Source organism: Protopterus annectens, chromosome 2.part0 (assembly GCF_019279795.1).
Source record: "Protopterus annectens isolate FY-2018-M chromosome 2.part0, PAN1.0, whole genome shotgun sequence".
Lineage (NCBI taxonomy): Eukaryota > Metazoa > Chordata > Ceratodontiformes > Protopteridae > Protopterus > Protopterus annectens.
In genome coordinates this window covers 192,109,188-192,124,308 of record NC_056728.1, presented here as the reverse complement: position 1 = coordinate 192,124,308, position 15,121 = coordinate 192,109,188, and the positions used below count along the sequence as shown (strand labels likewise).

The window sequence follows — 15,121 nt, the reverse complement described above, 5'->3', positions numbered from 1 at the left end:
GGTGTACAAAACTGTACTTTTTGGGACTAAGAAGGTTAAAGCAATGTGTTTACATGAGGAATTGGTTAGGTGAGCGGAGATTCTGAACAGGCTGCCTAACTTTTGATAGGTTTTTCTTATTTTTTTAAGTCAAATTTTAGGTCATTGTCTATAATGACACCTAGCAGGTTTGTGTGGGTTATCCATTCTGTTTTGATGTTGGACAGTGTTATAGTAGTTATTTTTCTGATTAGAGAGTTGTTTGGAGGTGAATAATTACTTTTTTGGGGATTTAGGAAAAGTTGGAAGTTGGATAGCTGTGTTTCAATTGATTTGAAGGATTCTTTAGTAAAGTTTTGTAACTCATAGATTTTTTGGAAGAGAAGATGAGAGTGGAGTCATCTGTGTATTGAACTATGGTGGCATGAATGCTGGTTGAATGGAGATCATTAACAAATTTATTGAAGAGCAAGAATGAACCCTTGGGGGGACCCCAACTGAGATGGGAAGGAAGGAAAAGAGTTTTCTGACATTTTACACCTTGAGATCAGTTAGTGTGAAAGCTTGTAAACCAGGAGATTAATGGAAAGTTAAGACAAAGTAAGGAGACAGTGTTGAATGCTTTCAACGGATGTAGGAATACAGCTGAAGTTGTTACCTGAATTTTGGTTTTGGTTTATAGTTATAAAGTTCTGGGTGGTGCTGTGCACCTTAACTGTTTAGAGGGAATTGAAGGTTATTGATGGTGGCATATTTCAAATGTTGGGATTATACACATTTTTCTAGATTCTTAGTGTGGGGGCAGTATGGCAGTGAGTCTGTAGTTGGGAGAGTTCAGTGGAGGTGCTACACTTGTGCAGTGGGATGATAGGTTCATAGGTTGGTACTAGGCTATCGTCCCTAGGGCCTATACAAGCCTAGTCATAACAATTCCCTGGATATTTCTTCCCACAGTATTTACTTCCCTGGACCCCTGTCTAGCAGGGCGACTGATGTGATCCCCGGGGTGAATTTCTGATCTCCTATCCAATCGTCAAGGTTCCTTTTGAAGAGGGTCAAGAATGTGCGCTGCTTGATAGTCTGGGGAGTCTCTGGGTCAGGAACCTATCCCTCCAGCATGTTTGTTCATTGTGATGACAAGGTTTAGATCCCTAGAGCGTGTGGCTCTGAGGGATTGGGATTTCTTTAAGTTGAGCATGTCCAACAGCTCAGGGTTTGACATGGCTTTGTATGTTAAGCAGAGATTGCCTCTGAGTAGATGATATGCCACAGAGTATAGCTGGAGTTTTTTTTAGACGGTCAGCATAGGGCATCTACTTTAGGTCTGTGATTCTTTTAGTGAGGTATTTCTGCGGCATTTCCAGCTGTTGCAGATGTCTTGTGAGGTACATACCAAACAGGCATTGTACTCTATAATGGGTCTAATGAGGGATGAGTACAGTTTGACAATTACCTCCTTTTTTCTGGATGAAAAGCCCTTAGTGATGAGGTGTGCCACATAGAAGGATTTCCTGACTGTTGTGGTGATGTGGTTATCGAAGGTAAGACCACTGTCCACCTCTGTTCCTAAGTCTCTTATCACACTTTCAGTGTTTAGTTTACTGCCACCTATGTGGTAATTCATGGATACATGGTTTTTCCCAAAGGGGGATAACTGTACGTTTCTTGGCATTAAGCTTAAGCCCATGGCTCTGGCACCAAGCACCTGTTTCTGTAAGGCCCTTTTGTAGAATATCCACAACATTTGGGGATTCAATAATGGCTCCCAGTTTGCAGTCATCTGCAAACTTTGTTAGCCAGAGTCCCTTAGTGTTGGCCTGTACTATAGAGAAGTAGATGCCAAACAAGAGCGGTCCCAGGACTGAACCCTGAGGTGCTCCGCTTGTCACTCTTCTGGGGCTGGATTTGGAGTTGGCTACTTTTCCAGTCTGGGTTCTGTCAGTAACCAGTTGGCAACCCATCGAGTGACATAGGGATGTATGCCCAACTTAGTAAGTTTTTATCTGTGATTCCAGAGTGCAGGATGGTGTCGAAGGCCTTGGCGACGTCCAGATAGGCTGTATGGACCACCTTACCCTCATCCACAGCTCTGGAGACTGATTCGAAGAAGGCAATCTGGTTCAGGAGACAAGATCGGCCCTTCACCAACTAAACTGGGTGGGGTCCAGTGTTTGAAGGTTGCCAATGTCTTTGTTTATAAGTTTCATGACAATGCGTTCCATGCCCTTGCAGATCAGGCTCGTCCGACTGATGGGACGGTAGTTCCGGGGATCCAAGCTGGATCCCCTCTTGTGGAGTGGGATAACTATAGCTCTGTGCCACTCAGTGGGCACGAAGCCTGAGGTGAGGCTATGATTAAACATGACACTTAGATGAGGTGCCAGTTAATTTTGCCGTTCATGTAGTACACAGCCCAGGATGTCATCTGGTCCCATGGATGCTGTATTCCTAGCTTTGGAGAGTGCATTTTCTACCTGTGTGGCCGTGATTACCGGCATTTGGCAATTTTTTGGTATTGTGATGGTCCCTTTAGGGGGTGAGAGGGGAGTGAAGTTGGCACTAAATCGATCTGCCAGGGTATTGGCAGTATCCTTGGGATTAGTATATTTAATGCCATTCTGTTGTAGCTCAGAGCATATCTGAGCATTGCTATTTAGATTCTTGACATAACTATAGTATGCCATGTGGTTGTCTTTGGAATCTTTGGCAATTTTATTTTCGTAACTAGCTTTCACTTTCAGTTATTTGGAGGATTTTATGAGGGATCTCAGCTTCTTACTGAGATAAAGGATTTCTTCCAAAGTACTTGGACATGCTATTCTTTGACGGAGCAGTTAATTAAGATGAATACACGATATGCAAGGGTATATGCAGCTGTTATGGTATTTTCACAAGGTAGGTTGTCTGAAGTTAAGTTTGTTGGTTTAAGTTTGAGAAGTTTTCTGATTGTAACTGTGAGCACTGGATGAAAGGGGAAAGATTAGACTGTGGTTGTGTGTGGATATGGGTGCTGCTTGAGTGCTCTGGTTGATATTAAGTAAGGAGTCCACTGTTTGAATGAAGAAGGAATTGAATTGGTTAGCTAAACTTTCTGAATTGGAGATATTGCTTGGGTGTAGGCTGGGCGGCATGGCCAGGGTATACAAAGTTGTTTATAGAGGACCAGATGAGTTCAGGATTATTGTGATTTTTTTTTTTACTTGAAGGTTTGGAAGTTTGGTTCAGTTGTACTGGATTGCAAGGCTTTCTATGCTCTATCCTTTTGGTTCATTAGTGATTTGATCTGGGTGGTTAACCATGTAGCAGGTGTGCTTTTGATGCATTTGGTTCTAATAGGGGCAAGAGAGTTTAGAGTATTTAAGAAAATTGAGTTTAAACAGCAACACTGTTTTGTCCATTGGGGATGATATGTTATTGTTCTTACTTTACTGCTTTTTAGGGCTGTGCTTAGTGTCGATTTTATACATTTTTTGCATTGTTGTACCATCGTTGCTTGTGGGATCTACTTTATGTCCTCGAAAAGCAAGTTGGCCAAATACGAAATGCCCGACACATAACGACTGAACACTGACTAACCTGAAACACGTATGTCCCGAAACCTGAAATATATCTATTCAGGTGACTTGTTCATGATCCCTATCACCACTGTTCTAATTTCTCACAGTATGAACATTTTTGTAAGGTTAGGTAAAGTTTGTATATTGTATATAAACTTTACCTAACCTTACAAAAATGTTTGGTCAGAAAACTGAACTACATTTACGTTTTCCGGTGAAGGGAAAGAGTCCTCTGCTTGATTCAGTGCAGTGGTGTAAGGGATCGTGGACAAAGCTCTTTCCAGTTTCGGGTTAGTCAGTGTTCGGGCATTGTCAGGCGTTTCGTATTCGGCCAACTTGCTTTTGAGGACATAAAGTAGACCCTTGCTTGTGTATATTGGTTTGTTTCCTGATAGCAAAAGTTGGTAGATGATCACTTAAGGTATACAGGAGAGAGAGAGAGAGAGAGACAGGAAATATATTTTGGAGAATTTGACAGGGTCCATTCAGTAATAGTGTAATGTGATTTGTTATATGTTTAGCACTAGAGATAAGTTGACTGAAGTTGAATAGGTTTGTAGCTTGGTCTGAGGTTGTAGTGTTTTTAACATGTTAAAATCTTTGAGTATAGTAGTCTCTTGTTTTATTTTGGAATAGGTCAAGTGAAGGAACTGTTCTGCAATTGAGTTGCTGCTTCCTGGTTTTATATAGATGCCAGTAATGCATATGCTTTTATTATTATTTAGTTTGTGTGAGGACAGGAAGATTTCAGAGTAGCAGTTTGGTGTGGATAGAATTCCAGAATATTTTGAAATATTATAACTACCTCCACCACCATTTCTGTTTTTTTTCTCTCCATTCTAAAAATATTATGTCCCAGAGAGGAAGAATTTATTCATCATTTTCATCATCTTTTAACCAAGATTCTGTTATAGCCTCTGTTTCTGGGGTATGCATGTGTATATCCATGTGTGAAATTCAGGAACTTGATTACTTATGCTGTAGAGGTTTGTTATATAGTTGTAGATCATCTTCTTCCAGCTTTTCCCGGTTAGGGGTCGCCACAGCAGATCACCTGTCCGCTCATGATTGGCAGTGGAGTTTTACGGTGTCTAGTTGCCAGCTCGGCACCCAACCTTCCACAGAAGGCACACACTCACACCTAGGGCCAATTTACAGTGTCCATTCCACCTGCAGCATGTCTTTGGGATGTGGGAGGAAACCAGAGCACCCGGAGGAAACCCACGCGACCACAGGGAGGATATGCAGACTCCGCACAGTAGGGACCCCAGCCGAGGATTGAACTGGAGAACCTCTTGCTGTGAGGTGGCAACGCTAACTGCTGTACCACCGCAGCCACCCTGTTATATAGATGTAGATCTTCTAGATTTATTTTTTTTGGGTGTATAGCTGGAAAGAGGGATGTTGGGAACTGTGCAAGAGGTTTGGTTTTGGTATGTTGGCATAGGGTTAGGGTGGATGTCACCACTGAGAGCTAATTTCTGAAACAGGAAAAAGAAACAAAGTATACTTATTTTTTATTTTAGGATTTAGGCATTTTATATGTAGGTTGGTTTAAATATGGACATTTTTTAACATGTGGATGTATAAAGTATTAAACAGAGTTAATGCTACAGGGAAATTGGAGTTTGACCTGATAGTTGCTAAGTATAGTATAAGGTAGATTTGAGGGGGATATTTGAATGATATAGAGTAAGTTATCAGGCACAGGGGCAAACATGTACAGGTATCAGGCACAGAGGAACCAAGTTTAAGTAGGTGGGAGTACACGTATCAAGCACAGGGGCAAAAGTGCAAGTATGTGGGATTACCATTATCAGGCACAGGGGCAAAAGTATCTCTCTCCCCAACTACCTGCCTAACTCTATCAGCAAGCAGTACTCCCTTGTACTGTGCTGATGAGGCCATAACAAGGCCAAAACATGCATGTCCACAGCCAGTGGGGTTTGGCTTTACTGACTTGAATTTGGCCATTAAATGGCTTAAAAAGGAAAAAAGTCAAAGGCAATCAGAATCACCATATAGCTGCAACACCTGAAGTTCATAGGGGTCATTTGTATATATCCCATGTGCCTCTAGTGCAAGAGATCTGAGGGGTCACTCAGTGGAGATTGTAGCTTGGCTAGAATTGTGTCTCAGTTTTTCCTGATTGTTTTTTCTGTGTGACCTTTTTGCTCATTGTTCAAATTATGAATTAGTATATTGGTTGTTGCATTCAGCTGAGCAGCTTTAATCAGGTTACACCACAACCCACCCAAAAAAGAAACGTTTTTTATGAATATTTTTCACCTGTTAGATACAGCACTCATGATCTCCCAGATCAGAGGGTTTTGTCCATCTTTGTTTAAGATTAAAGCCTCACAAGAGTGAAAATATACCTAGTAGAAGCAGCTTTCATCTACATTTGATAAGTAATTTGAAACTGTCTTTTAAGTATTTTGATTGTTAGATCTTTAACCATTTTGTCTTCAAAATCCTGAAGGAAACACAATGATAAGTTGCAAGAAATCATTTTTTTATTCCTAAAAACAGTGCAGATTGTTTAATTCATAGAGTTTATATGTGCATGTATTAGTATTAATATTTCTTGATGCTTTGCAGGGTATGAAGAAGTAGTAGCTAAGCTGAAGAAGTTGGAGGCTGAGATCACCCAAGTTTCAGACTTTCAACCCCATCTCAATGTCACTTTCACATGCCAGGTATTATATATTTAAAAAGTAACTTTGATTGATCTTCATACAAGGTTAGAAGTTGAACAGAAATTCCCATTTTATGTGAATTGTCATTTTGATATGATGAATACCATGTTATTTATGTGCCAGTGGTAAAAATGCAGTTTTATGGGGGACCCTTTTATTTTTTTCTTTGGTGCCAATGTAGTTGAATGAGAAGCTAATGTTAGGAAGAAGAGGAGTGTGGGTTTAGAACAATTGGACAAAGTGGCATTATTGACAGGATTTATAAACAACAAACATTAAGCATTATAAGATGTTGTAAGTTAATGGCTTACTGTTGTGCGCTAACACTCTAGTAGTGATATTAACTCTATAGTCATTCTTCAACTGTGCTAGCATCATAGTTCTGGTATTATATTTTTTGCTGACATGTCTCCCAATATCAGTTATTTTTCCTAATACCTTTACCGAAAATGATTTTATGTAAAGTGGTCCTGGTAGATATTGACATTCAGTCATTATACTGTATTTTTTAATAAATCTGCAAAATATATTAAAATAGATTCATAGGTGTATAGGTAGGTACTAGGCTATTGGCCCTAGGGCCTATGTAAGCTTAGCCAAACGGTACCCTGGTTTTTGCCACCCAAGAAAATTATTTTCCTGTGCCCCTGAAAAGCAGAGCCACAGAAGTGATTCCTAGGGTGAATTTCCTATCTCCCATCCAAACATCAAGATTTTTCTTGAAGAGTACTAATGAGGAGCTTTGTTTGATATGGATAGGTAGTTTGCTCCAGAGTATGGGAAATCTCTGGGACAGGAATTTATCCCTCCAGCATGTTCCGTTTATTGTGGTGACAAGGTTTAGGTCCCTAGAGCGTGTAGTTCGGAGGGATTGGGATTTCTTTACGTGGAGCATGTCCAACAGATCAGGGTTTGACATAGCTTTGTATGTTAGGTAGAGATCGCCTCTGAGTAGGTGATATGTGACAGAGTAAAGCTGGAGTTTTTTGAGACACACTGCGCGTAGGGCATCTGTTTGAGGCCAGTAATCCTCTTTGTGAGGTATTTCTGTAGCCTTACCAGTTGTTGTAGATGTTTTGTGAGGTACATACCAAAGGGGCGTTGTACTCTAGAATGGGTCTAATGAGTGATGAGTAGAGGGGAACAATGACCACGTAGAAGGATTTCCTGACTTCTGTGGTGATGTGATTATCAAAGGAGAGACTACTGTTCACCTGTGTCCCAAGGTCTCTTATCACACTTTCGGTGTTAAGTAGACTACTGTCTATGTGGTAGTTCATGGGTACAGAGTTTTTACCAGAAGGGATGGCGATGCACTATTTGGCACTGAGCTTGAGGCCATGGCTTTGACACCAGGCATCTGTCTCAGTGAGGCCTTTTTGTAGGATGTCCACATCGTTAGGAGTTTTGGTTATGGCTCCTAGTTTGCAGTCATCTGTGAACTTTGTTAGCCAAAGACCTTATGTGTTAGCCTGTACTTCAGAGAAGTAGATACCAAACAGGAGAGGTCCTAGGACTGAACCCTGTGGCACTCCACTTGTCACTGGTCTGAAGTTGGAATTAGAGTCTGCTACTTTCACAGTGTGGGTTCTGTCAGTGAGCCAGTTGGCAACCCATCTTGTGACATAGGGATTTATACCTAGTTTAGTGAGTTTATCTATAATTCCAGAATGGGGGATGGTGTCCAAACCCTTGGCAAGATGTAGATAGGCTGTGTGAACCACCTTACCCTCATATATGGCTCTGGTGACCGCTTCAAAGAAGTCTGTCAGGTTTAGGAGACATGATCTGCCTTTTACAAACCCAAACTGTGTAGGGTCCAGAGTTTGGAGATTACCAATCTCATTGTGTATAAATTCCATGATGATACATTCCATAGCCTTACAGACCAGGCTCATCAGACTAATGGGGCGGTAGTTCCTGGGGTCCGTGGTGGCTCCCCCTTTGTGGAGGGGGATAAACATTGCTGTGCACCATTCAGTGGGCACAAAGCCTGATGTGAGGCTATGATTGAACATGGTACTTAGGTGGGGTGCCAGTTCGTTCTGTAGTTTATGTAGAACGCAGCCTGGGATGTTGTCCGGTTCCATGGATGCAGTGTTCTTGGCTTTGGAGAGTGTTTTTTACCTGTGCAGCCGTGATTACAGGAACTTTGCATTCTTCCAGTATTAAGATAGGCCCTTTAGGGGATGAGAGAGGGGTAAGTTAGAACTTAACCTATCTGCCAGGATGTTGGCAGTATCAGTTGGTTCTGTATATTTAGTGCCATTGTGCTGTAACTCAGAGCAGATCTGTCATTGAGATTCTTGACATAGCTATAGAATACTTTGTGGTTGTCTTTAGAATCAGTGGCACTTTTGTTTTCGTAACTAGCTTTTGAGGATTTTATGATGGATATCAGCTTCTTACTGAGGATGACCACGGAGTTCCTCCAATTATGAGATTTTACTCTTTTTTGCAACAGTTTCTTTCTTCTGTTGTAAAGTTTGTTTATAGCAGGGGACCACTAGATTGGCTTTCTTTTTTGGGGGGATAGCATCTTGGTTCTGTTAGGGATTGCACAATCCATGCATCCGTGTAAGTGCTTATAAAGTGCAATTGTATAGGATTCAGCAGTCATACCTCTATTGTCCGTCAGCATGAGTGTCGTGAAGTTTGCCACTTCTGTCTTAAGAAGCGTGAAGTTGGCTTTGGAGAAATTTTTTACGGTGGTTTCCCTAATGGAGGGTGGAGGTGGGATGTGGATGTCTAGGGTGATTTGCTTGTGGTCGGATCTGACTAATGAGGAATTGACCTCTGGTGTGGAACACCAGTTGCCCATGTTGGTAATGACCAGGTCTAGGATATTGCTGTCCCTGGTTGGGGTTTGGATAAGTTTATCCAAGGCATTGGAATTTATGAATTCCAGAAAACGTTGAGCACAAGAGTTAGTAAATGAGTAGTTTTCCCAGTTAATGGTGGGGTAGTTGAAATTGCCTATTATTAGGGTGTTAGGTTGTCCCCTAATATTTTCAAGTGCATCAAGAAATGAGGAGTGGAAATCCTGGGGCATGGTGGGGGATCTGTAGCAAGCTACAATTTGGATTGCGGTCTTGCCCAGAGTTAGTTGTACTTGGATTATCTTGGATGCATTATGCTGAGCAACTAGCCTGGAGGTGTGAATCTTTAAATAATATGGACACGCCTCCGCCTTTAGTTCTTCAGTCCAGGTTAGGTTGCTGAAAGGTGTGGTATGAATTATAGCCTGGTAATGCAGGGGTGCTCTCTGGAGCCGTGAACCAGGTCCTCACTGCACAGATGTCGATGTTCTCCATTTTTAAGGAGTGCCTTGAGTGAGTGAATTTTGAGGTTTAGACTTCTAGCATTAAGTAACATTACCCTCAGATTTTGCTTGCTTGTACCTGTTACGGTGGTGAATTTGTCATTTGAATCTTGCCTAAAAAAGGCACTATAGGGGTGGCAAGACCATTAGCCAGTATCCGGAATCCCAAGGGCGACAGGTGCAGGCCATCTCTGGCAAAGCATCGTGGTTTGTCGATCATGTCATCCAAGACAGACAGATACTGGATCCCCTTAGAATGACACAAGAAGCTTAGCCAATTGTTGAAGTCAATTATTTTGTCCTTGTACTTGCGGTATCATTCTGGGTTATTATACAGATTTATTTATTTTATTGTAGGAACTCTACTCTTCCTTTTATCACAAACCTCTAGGGCATGAATTATGTCTGGAAAGTAGTGTTGCCACCTGTCTTTTTTTTTTTTTCCCGGACTGTCCGGAAATCAAACTGATTGTCCGGTAGTCCAGATTTTTTTTTTTTAGAAAAGGCATAGTAAAATGTCAGAAAAAGGTATCACGAGTGGAAAAAGTAGGTGTTCCATTCAGATGACTTGATGGTGATGTCACAAAATGGGTGGAAACAGGATGTGGTGTGGGCAGGGTTATATGAGGTGGAAGTGGGTATTGGTCTAAGTCCAGTTTCCACCACAACGAAAGGTGGAAACCCTCTTGGAAAGCATCCACAGACCAGTGCTTTTACCCAGTCAATGAGTGTAAAAATGATAAAAAAAAATAAAGTAAAATAAACCAGTTCACTTACCCAGTTAGTAAACATAAAATATTAAAAAAAAAATAAAATAAACCAGTGCACTTACCCAGTCAATGAATGTAAAATGATAAAAATAAATAAATAAATGATAAACTAAATTAGTGCATTTGGCAAGTCAGTGAATATAAAATGATTAAAAAAAAGACTAAATGTGTGCATTTACCCAGTAAACAAATGTAAAACGATGGTAAAATAAAATGGCTAGTATATCTTTGTTCCAACAAAGGTGGTGGTGCAGCTTATGTTACAAATGGAAAAGGTGGTGGTGCAGGTTGTTACAAATGGAAAAGGTGGTGGTGCAGGTTGTTACAAATGGAAAACTGTCATAGAATGAACGTGTAAAAGTAAGAGATTTATCAAGTAGATACTAAGGAGAAGAGTATGTATATTATAGTTTAAGTTGAGATGTAGATTTTTTTTTCATCTGGACAAGTTAAAAATTGCATGTTTGTGACTCAGATCACTGAAACCCACATAAGATTAGTAAGACATCTGTTTTTCGCTTGTCGTTATTTGTTCTGAATGCCATTTGCACTTAATTCCAGAAAAAATGTCTTGTCTTACACAAATAAGAAATTAGTATATTAGGTATGCCTATAATACAGAGACTGAGATCACAGCCAACAGTATGACTTGTCTCACTACCAGAGGTACTGTAGCACCTAAAGCATTTGTCTGTATCGCTGCCCTTAATCTGTAGTATGTCTGTGTAACAAATATCTGCAAAATAAAAATCACAGCTACTTAAGGCTTCCTTTTTAAGGGTGTATCCAGCAGCTCTGCAGGTTTATTCTGTTTTTATGTTCTTGCCGTTGTATGAATTTGAAACTACAGAGATGTTTAATAGCTTTCAACAAAAAAATGCCATGAGTTGTAGTATAATATTGAATAACTAAAATAACGGAGCTTAAACATTTTAGTTCTATTAAAGTACATAGTCGGACAAAAGGTCTGAACAGCTATGTTATTGCCATTTTTATATATCAATGTTTGTTGAGCTATAATTGTTTTTACATGATGTTAGTGTTGGCAAAGGGAAAAAAGGTCTAGCCACCAATATTGTTATTTTTATGCTGATATTTATCATAATTAAGTGCATCTATAATTGAGCATTAGGAATCCCTTAATTGATACTGAAACTATATCATAACCAACTAATCTAAACCTCAGTATAAAGCAGGCACACAACATTGTAACAAAGAACAGTGTGTCACTCAAAACATTTGTGTAGGAAGGGGCTGCACCCCCAAATATGAGATTTCTTTCTCCGCCTCTCCATTGTCTAAAAGGGAAAGGTTAAAATGAACAACCTACATTTTGCCTTTACTCCGAGTCATTTGTCTCAGAGATGATATAAAATAGTACTTATAGCAAAGCAGCATCCAGTATGCTGAAGGGTAACTAATGTAGCACCTGGGCATATAGAACATTGTGACAACTTAGTGTTCTGTAATTAACCTGTGGTGAGGATGCAATCTGTGCAGTATTTACCCACAAATGTTGGCGTTAATGTGTTGGGGTGAAGCCCTAGTGGATAACTTCTGAATAGCCTTCACCACTGATTTTTGCTGTTGTTACCCTGGTTAGTATTTATTTTTAGTATTGCAGGAGCTTTTTCATTTGCCATGTTCATGTAGCTGTATGACAGTACGTATTTCATACTTAATACAATTGTAAAAATTGAAGTGTATTATGAGTCTGTTTGTATACTAATTAAACTTTTAGTTCTTTATTTAATTTCCAATAAGACATGACTGGAAAATTTGAGGTAGAGTAACGTTGTTAACTAATTTAGTATGAATGGTGCTCAAAAGGCAAACCCATGTGATTGTTTTATTTACCAGCCATTTTATTTTGACATCAGTTAGGCTTACCTGCAGCTCATACAACATTATACAATGATTTTTCTGCACATGATGCAGTGGTACTGAAATACCAGTAAAAAAAAATGATGATTACTTATGATGAGAAATCTTGTGAAAAGTCTTTTGTTGTTTCCACTGCCTGAAAAAGAAACTTCAAAGCTAATAGAAATCCACTTGCTTCAGAACTGAAACTAAGCATCTTTTCTACAGGAGAATTGCACATTCAGCATTGTCTGTAGATATACATATGCATTATGTACTGTTTTATTTTATGGCCAGCAGTATAATTTATAGTACACCGTCCATGTTAGCTGGTATGTAGAAGCAAAACCGTAAGATAACAGCCTGGCTTTTGAACATTAAAATTCTTGCCGTAACACAGGTATGTATAAAATGTCATGTTGCACAGATATGTTGTTGCTTGGTGACACAGGCAGTTACAGTACTTTTCTGGTTTTAATTTCTCCTTACATTGCTTATGGAAAAAGTGCCTCATTTTGTCTGAGTCACAGAAGGTGAGTGGATCTTGAGGGTGGTTCATTTGGGAGAAGAAAACATGTCGCATCAGTTGTATAGTACATTTTACATGAGAGAGCACCCCCTAGTGGGCATATGGGCTAGCTAGTTCAGGGTGTGTATTTTTGCAAAGTTCAGGAATTTCTAAGTCTGCAGGTTTGGAGTTGTGTTTGATTCCCACTTTATAGTATGGTAGTTATTTGCCCTTGAATATGGTGTTGGGTTGAACCTGAAGTGTTTCCAGTACATTAAAGTGTATGTTATGAGTTTCCTGAGTCAGAGGGGCACCTGTATTTTGCAAGGATATGGTATGGGACTTTGCCTGTGGTAATTTGGACATGGAGAAGCTCAAGTTTGTCATACTGTTTGACAAGCCTTGAGATGAAATTTTATTATAAATATAGACTCCGCCACCTTTTATCCTTTCCTGTGCAGTAACTAGTCTGTTTGGAAGACATTATAGCCCTACATTGCCAGGTGCTCTGCACAGCTTTAAACCATGTCTTAGTAACTGCATGTCTGCATTAACCAGGGTGAGGAGACCTCTAGATTTTCTTGGTTTAGTTTTGTTATATTTGACTGTTTATCAGGTTGGCAGTGCCTAAAAAAGGCACTGTGGAGGTGGATAAGATTTTATTAAGTATTCAAAGGCCTATAGGGAACAGGTGCAGACCACCCCAGAAAAAGCAGCATGGCCTGTCAATCATATTCTCCCAGGCTGACAAATAGTATACCCTTTAGAGTGACACTAAAAACTAAGCCAATTATTAAAGTCAACTATCATATCTCTTCATGTAGTCTGGGGAGGAATATCTGAGGTTATTTTCACCCCCAACATGAACTATGTCCAAGTTACACTGATACATGTAGTTCAGTGACCTGACTGCAGGTGATGTAGCAGAGTGCTTTTGAGGTTGTAGAGGAGGATGTAGGTGTTCTTTGGAGTTTAAGATTACATTTAAGAACCTCAGCTTATGTGGATCTGTGTGTCTGGTTTATAATATGTATGATGTTCTTCGTGTTTCACTGTTGCAGTCTTCACATTTGGGTTATCTGCTTGCAGTAGCCCTCAGTCAGCCTGATTAACAAAGTCTTGGGTTCTGCATCGGTTGCCGTCTCATCTTCCATGAAGTCAGGTAGTAAGGGGTATAAAGCATGCAGCCGACGCCATTACATCAGTCTTTCTTGCCGTGCGGTGCCCAAAGCAGAAGCAGTTCCAAGTGCTGGTCGGCCGACTCCTGAACTTTTCGTTTTCGAGTTTCAGAACCGAAGTCTTCATCTAAGCTAAGTACCCCGTTGGGGAAACTTTTTCTTGCTCTAAACTGATGTCTGTAAAAGTCAGTATTTGTATTTCTTGTGGAAAGCAAATATCTCATAAAGATTTTCATTCATACTGCATTCCTTGCCTAGGCCCTGACCACGACGTACCTCGCTGTCGGTTTTGTGACTTATTTAAACAATGAACTATTCGTCATCTGTATATTTACGCTTCTAAATATTTTGGTACTCTGTTTCAATTATCCAGTTATGGCTTTGGTAAGCCAGCCAACTACCGACATTCCGAACGCAAAGATAAAGACAGAGACAGACCACATAGGTCCAAAGCTGTCGATGATGCTTCGCCTAAGCTAGTTGCCAGTTCACTGGTACTCAGTGAGGCGCTTTCGCAGCCCCTGATACCTGCTACTACAGATTCGCAGGCCTCTACTGAGACCCATTCGGAGTCCAGTATGCTGCAAGATGCTTCAACTGTGGAACCTGCGGATGTCTCTACCTTGGATGTGTCCGAAGCCGCTGTGCAGACACCGGCTTCTGAGGGGTGTATTCAGGCCTACTGACTTGCATATTAAACTGACACCATCTTCTTCCTCAAGGCCTAAAACTCGATCCATGCCTAGAAAACTGATGTCCAGACCAGACCGCATGGTCAGGCCTCTATGCCTAAAAAACAAATGATAAGAATGGCTGAAGACCTTATTACTTTAATCGGGGGAAGCCACCCTTCCCCCTCTAAAAGACCTAGGACTGAGTTTGCTTATGATTCTTCTGATCAGGATTCTGAAATCTCTGATGTTAAGTTGTCAATCTCGCCTTCATTCTTGCTGGATGGGTTCGGAGCCGATCCTCTGCTCCAACTCGGCCTATACCAAAGCTCGAGAGCTATTTACTGGCTCGAGGCCCTCTCTATATCCAACAATGCTAGGCTTCCAATACCCAGATCTTGTTTGCCGCTTCAGCTGCGAGGTTGCGTTTTAACCGGCTCCAGGTCGTATAAAACTTTTTTACGAAGTTTATTTATATATAAATAGCTAATTTCTTGTTAGATATTTTTCTTTTAATGTCCCCTTTCTGATCCCTTGAGAAATCCCATTTAGAAACTCTTTTTGCTAGTAGTTT

General features: G+C 40.4%; 1 protein-coding gene across 1 annotated transcript in view; it reads left to right on the top strand.

The window, feature by feature from the left end:
* The window catches only part of EPB41L5 (erythrocyte membrane protein band 4.1 like 5), a gene marked incomplete in the record, with an annotated part of 2,576,260 nt that overhangs the window by 1,932,289 nt on the left and 628,850 nt on the right, over positions 1 to 15,121 (top strand). Inside the window, 1 exon segment of the mRNA XM_044060661.1 lies at positions 6,138 to 6,235. Within this exon segment, the coding sequence (XP_043916596.1) occupies positions 6,138 to 6,235 (98 nt within the window).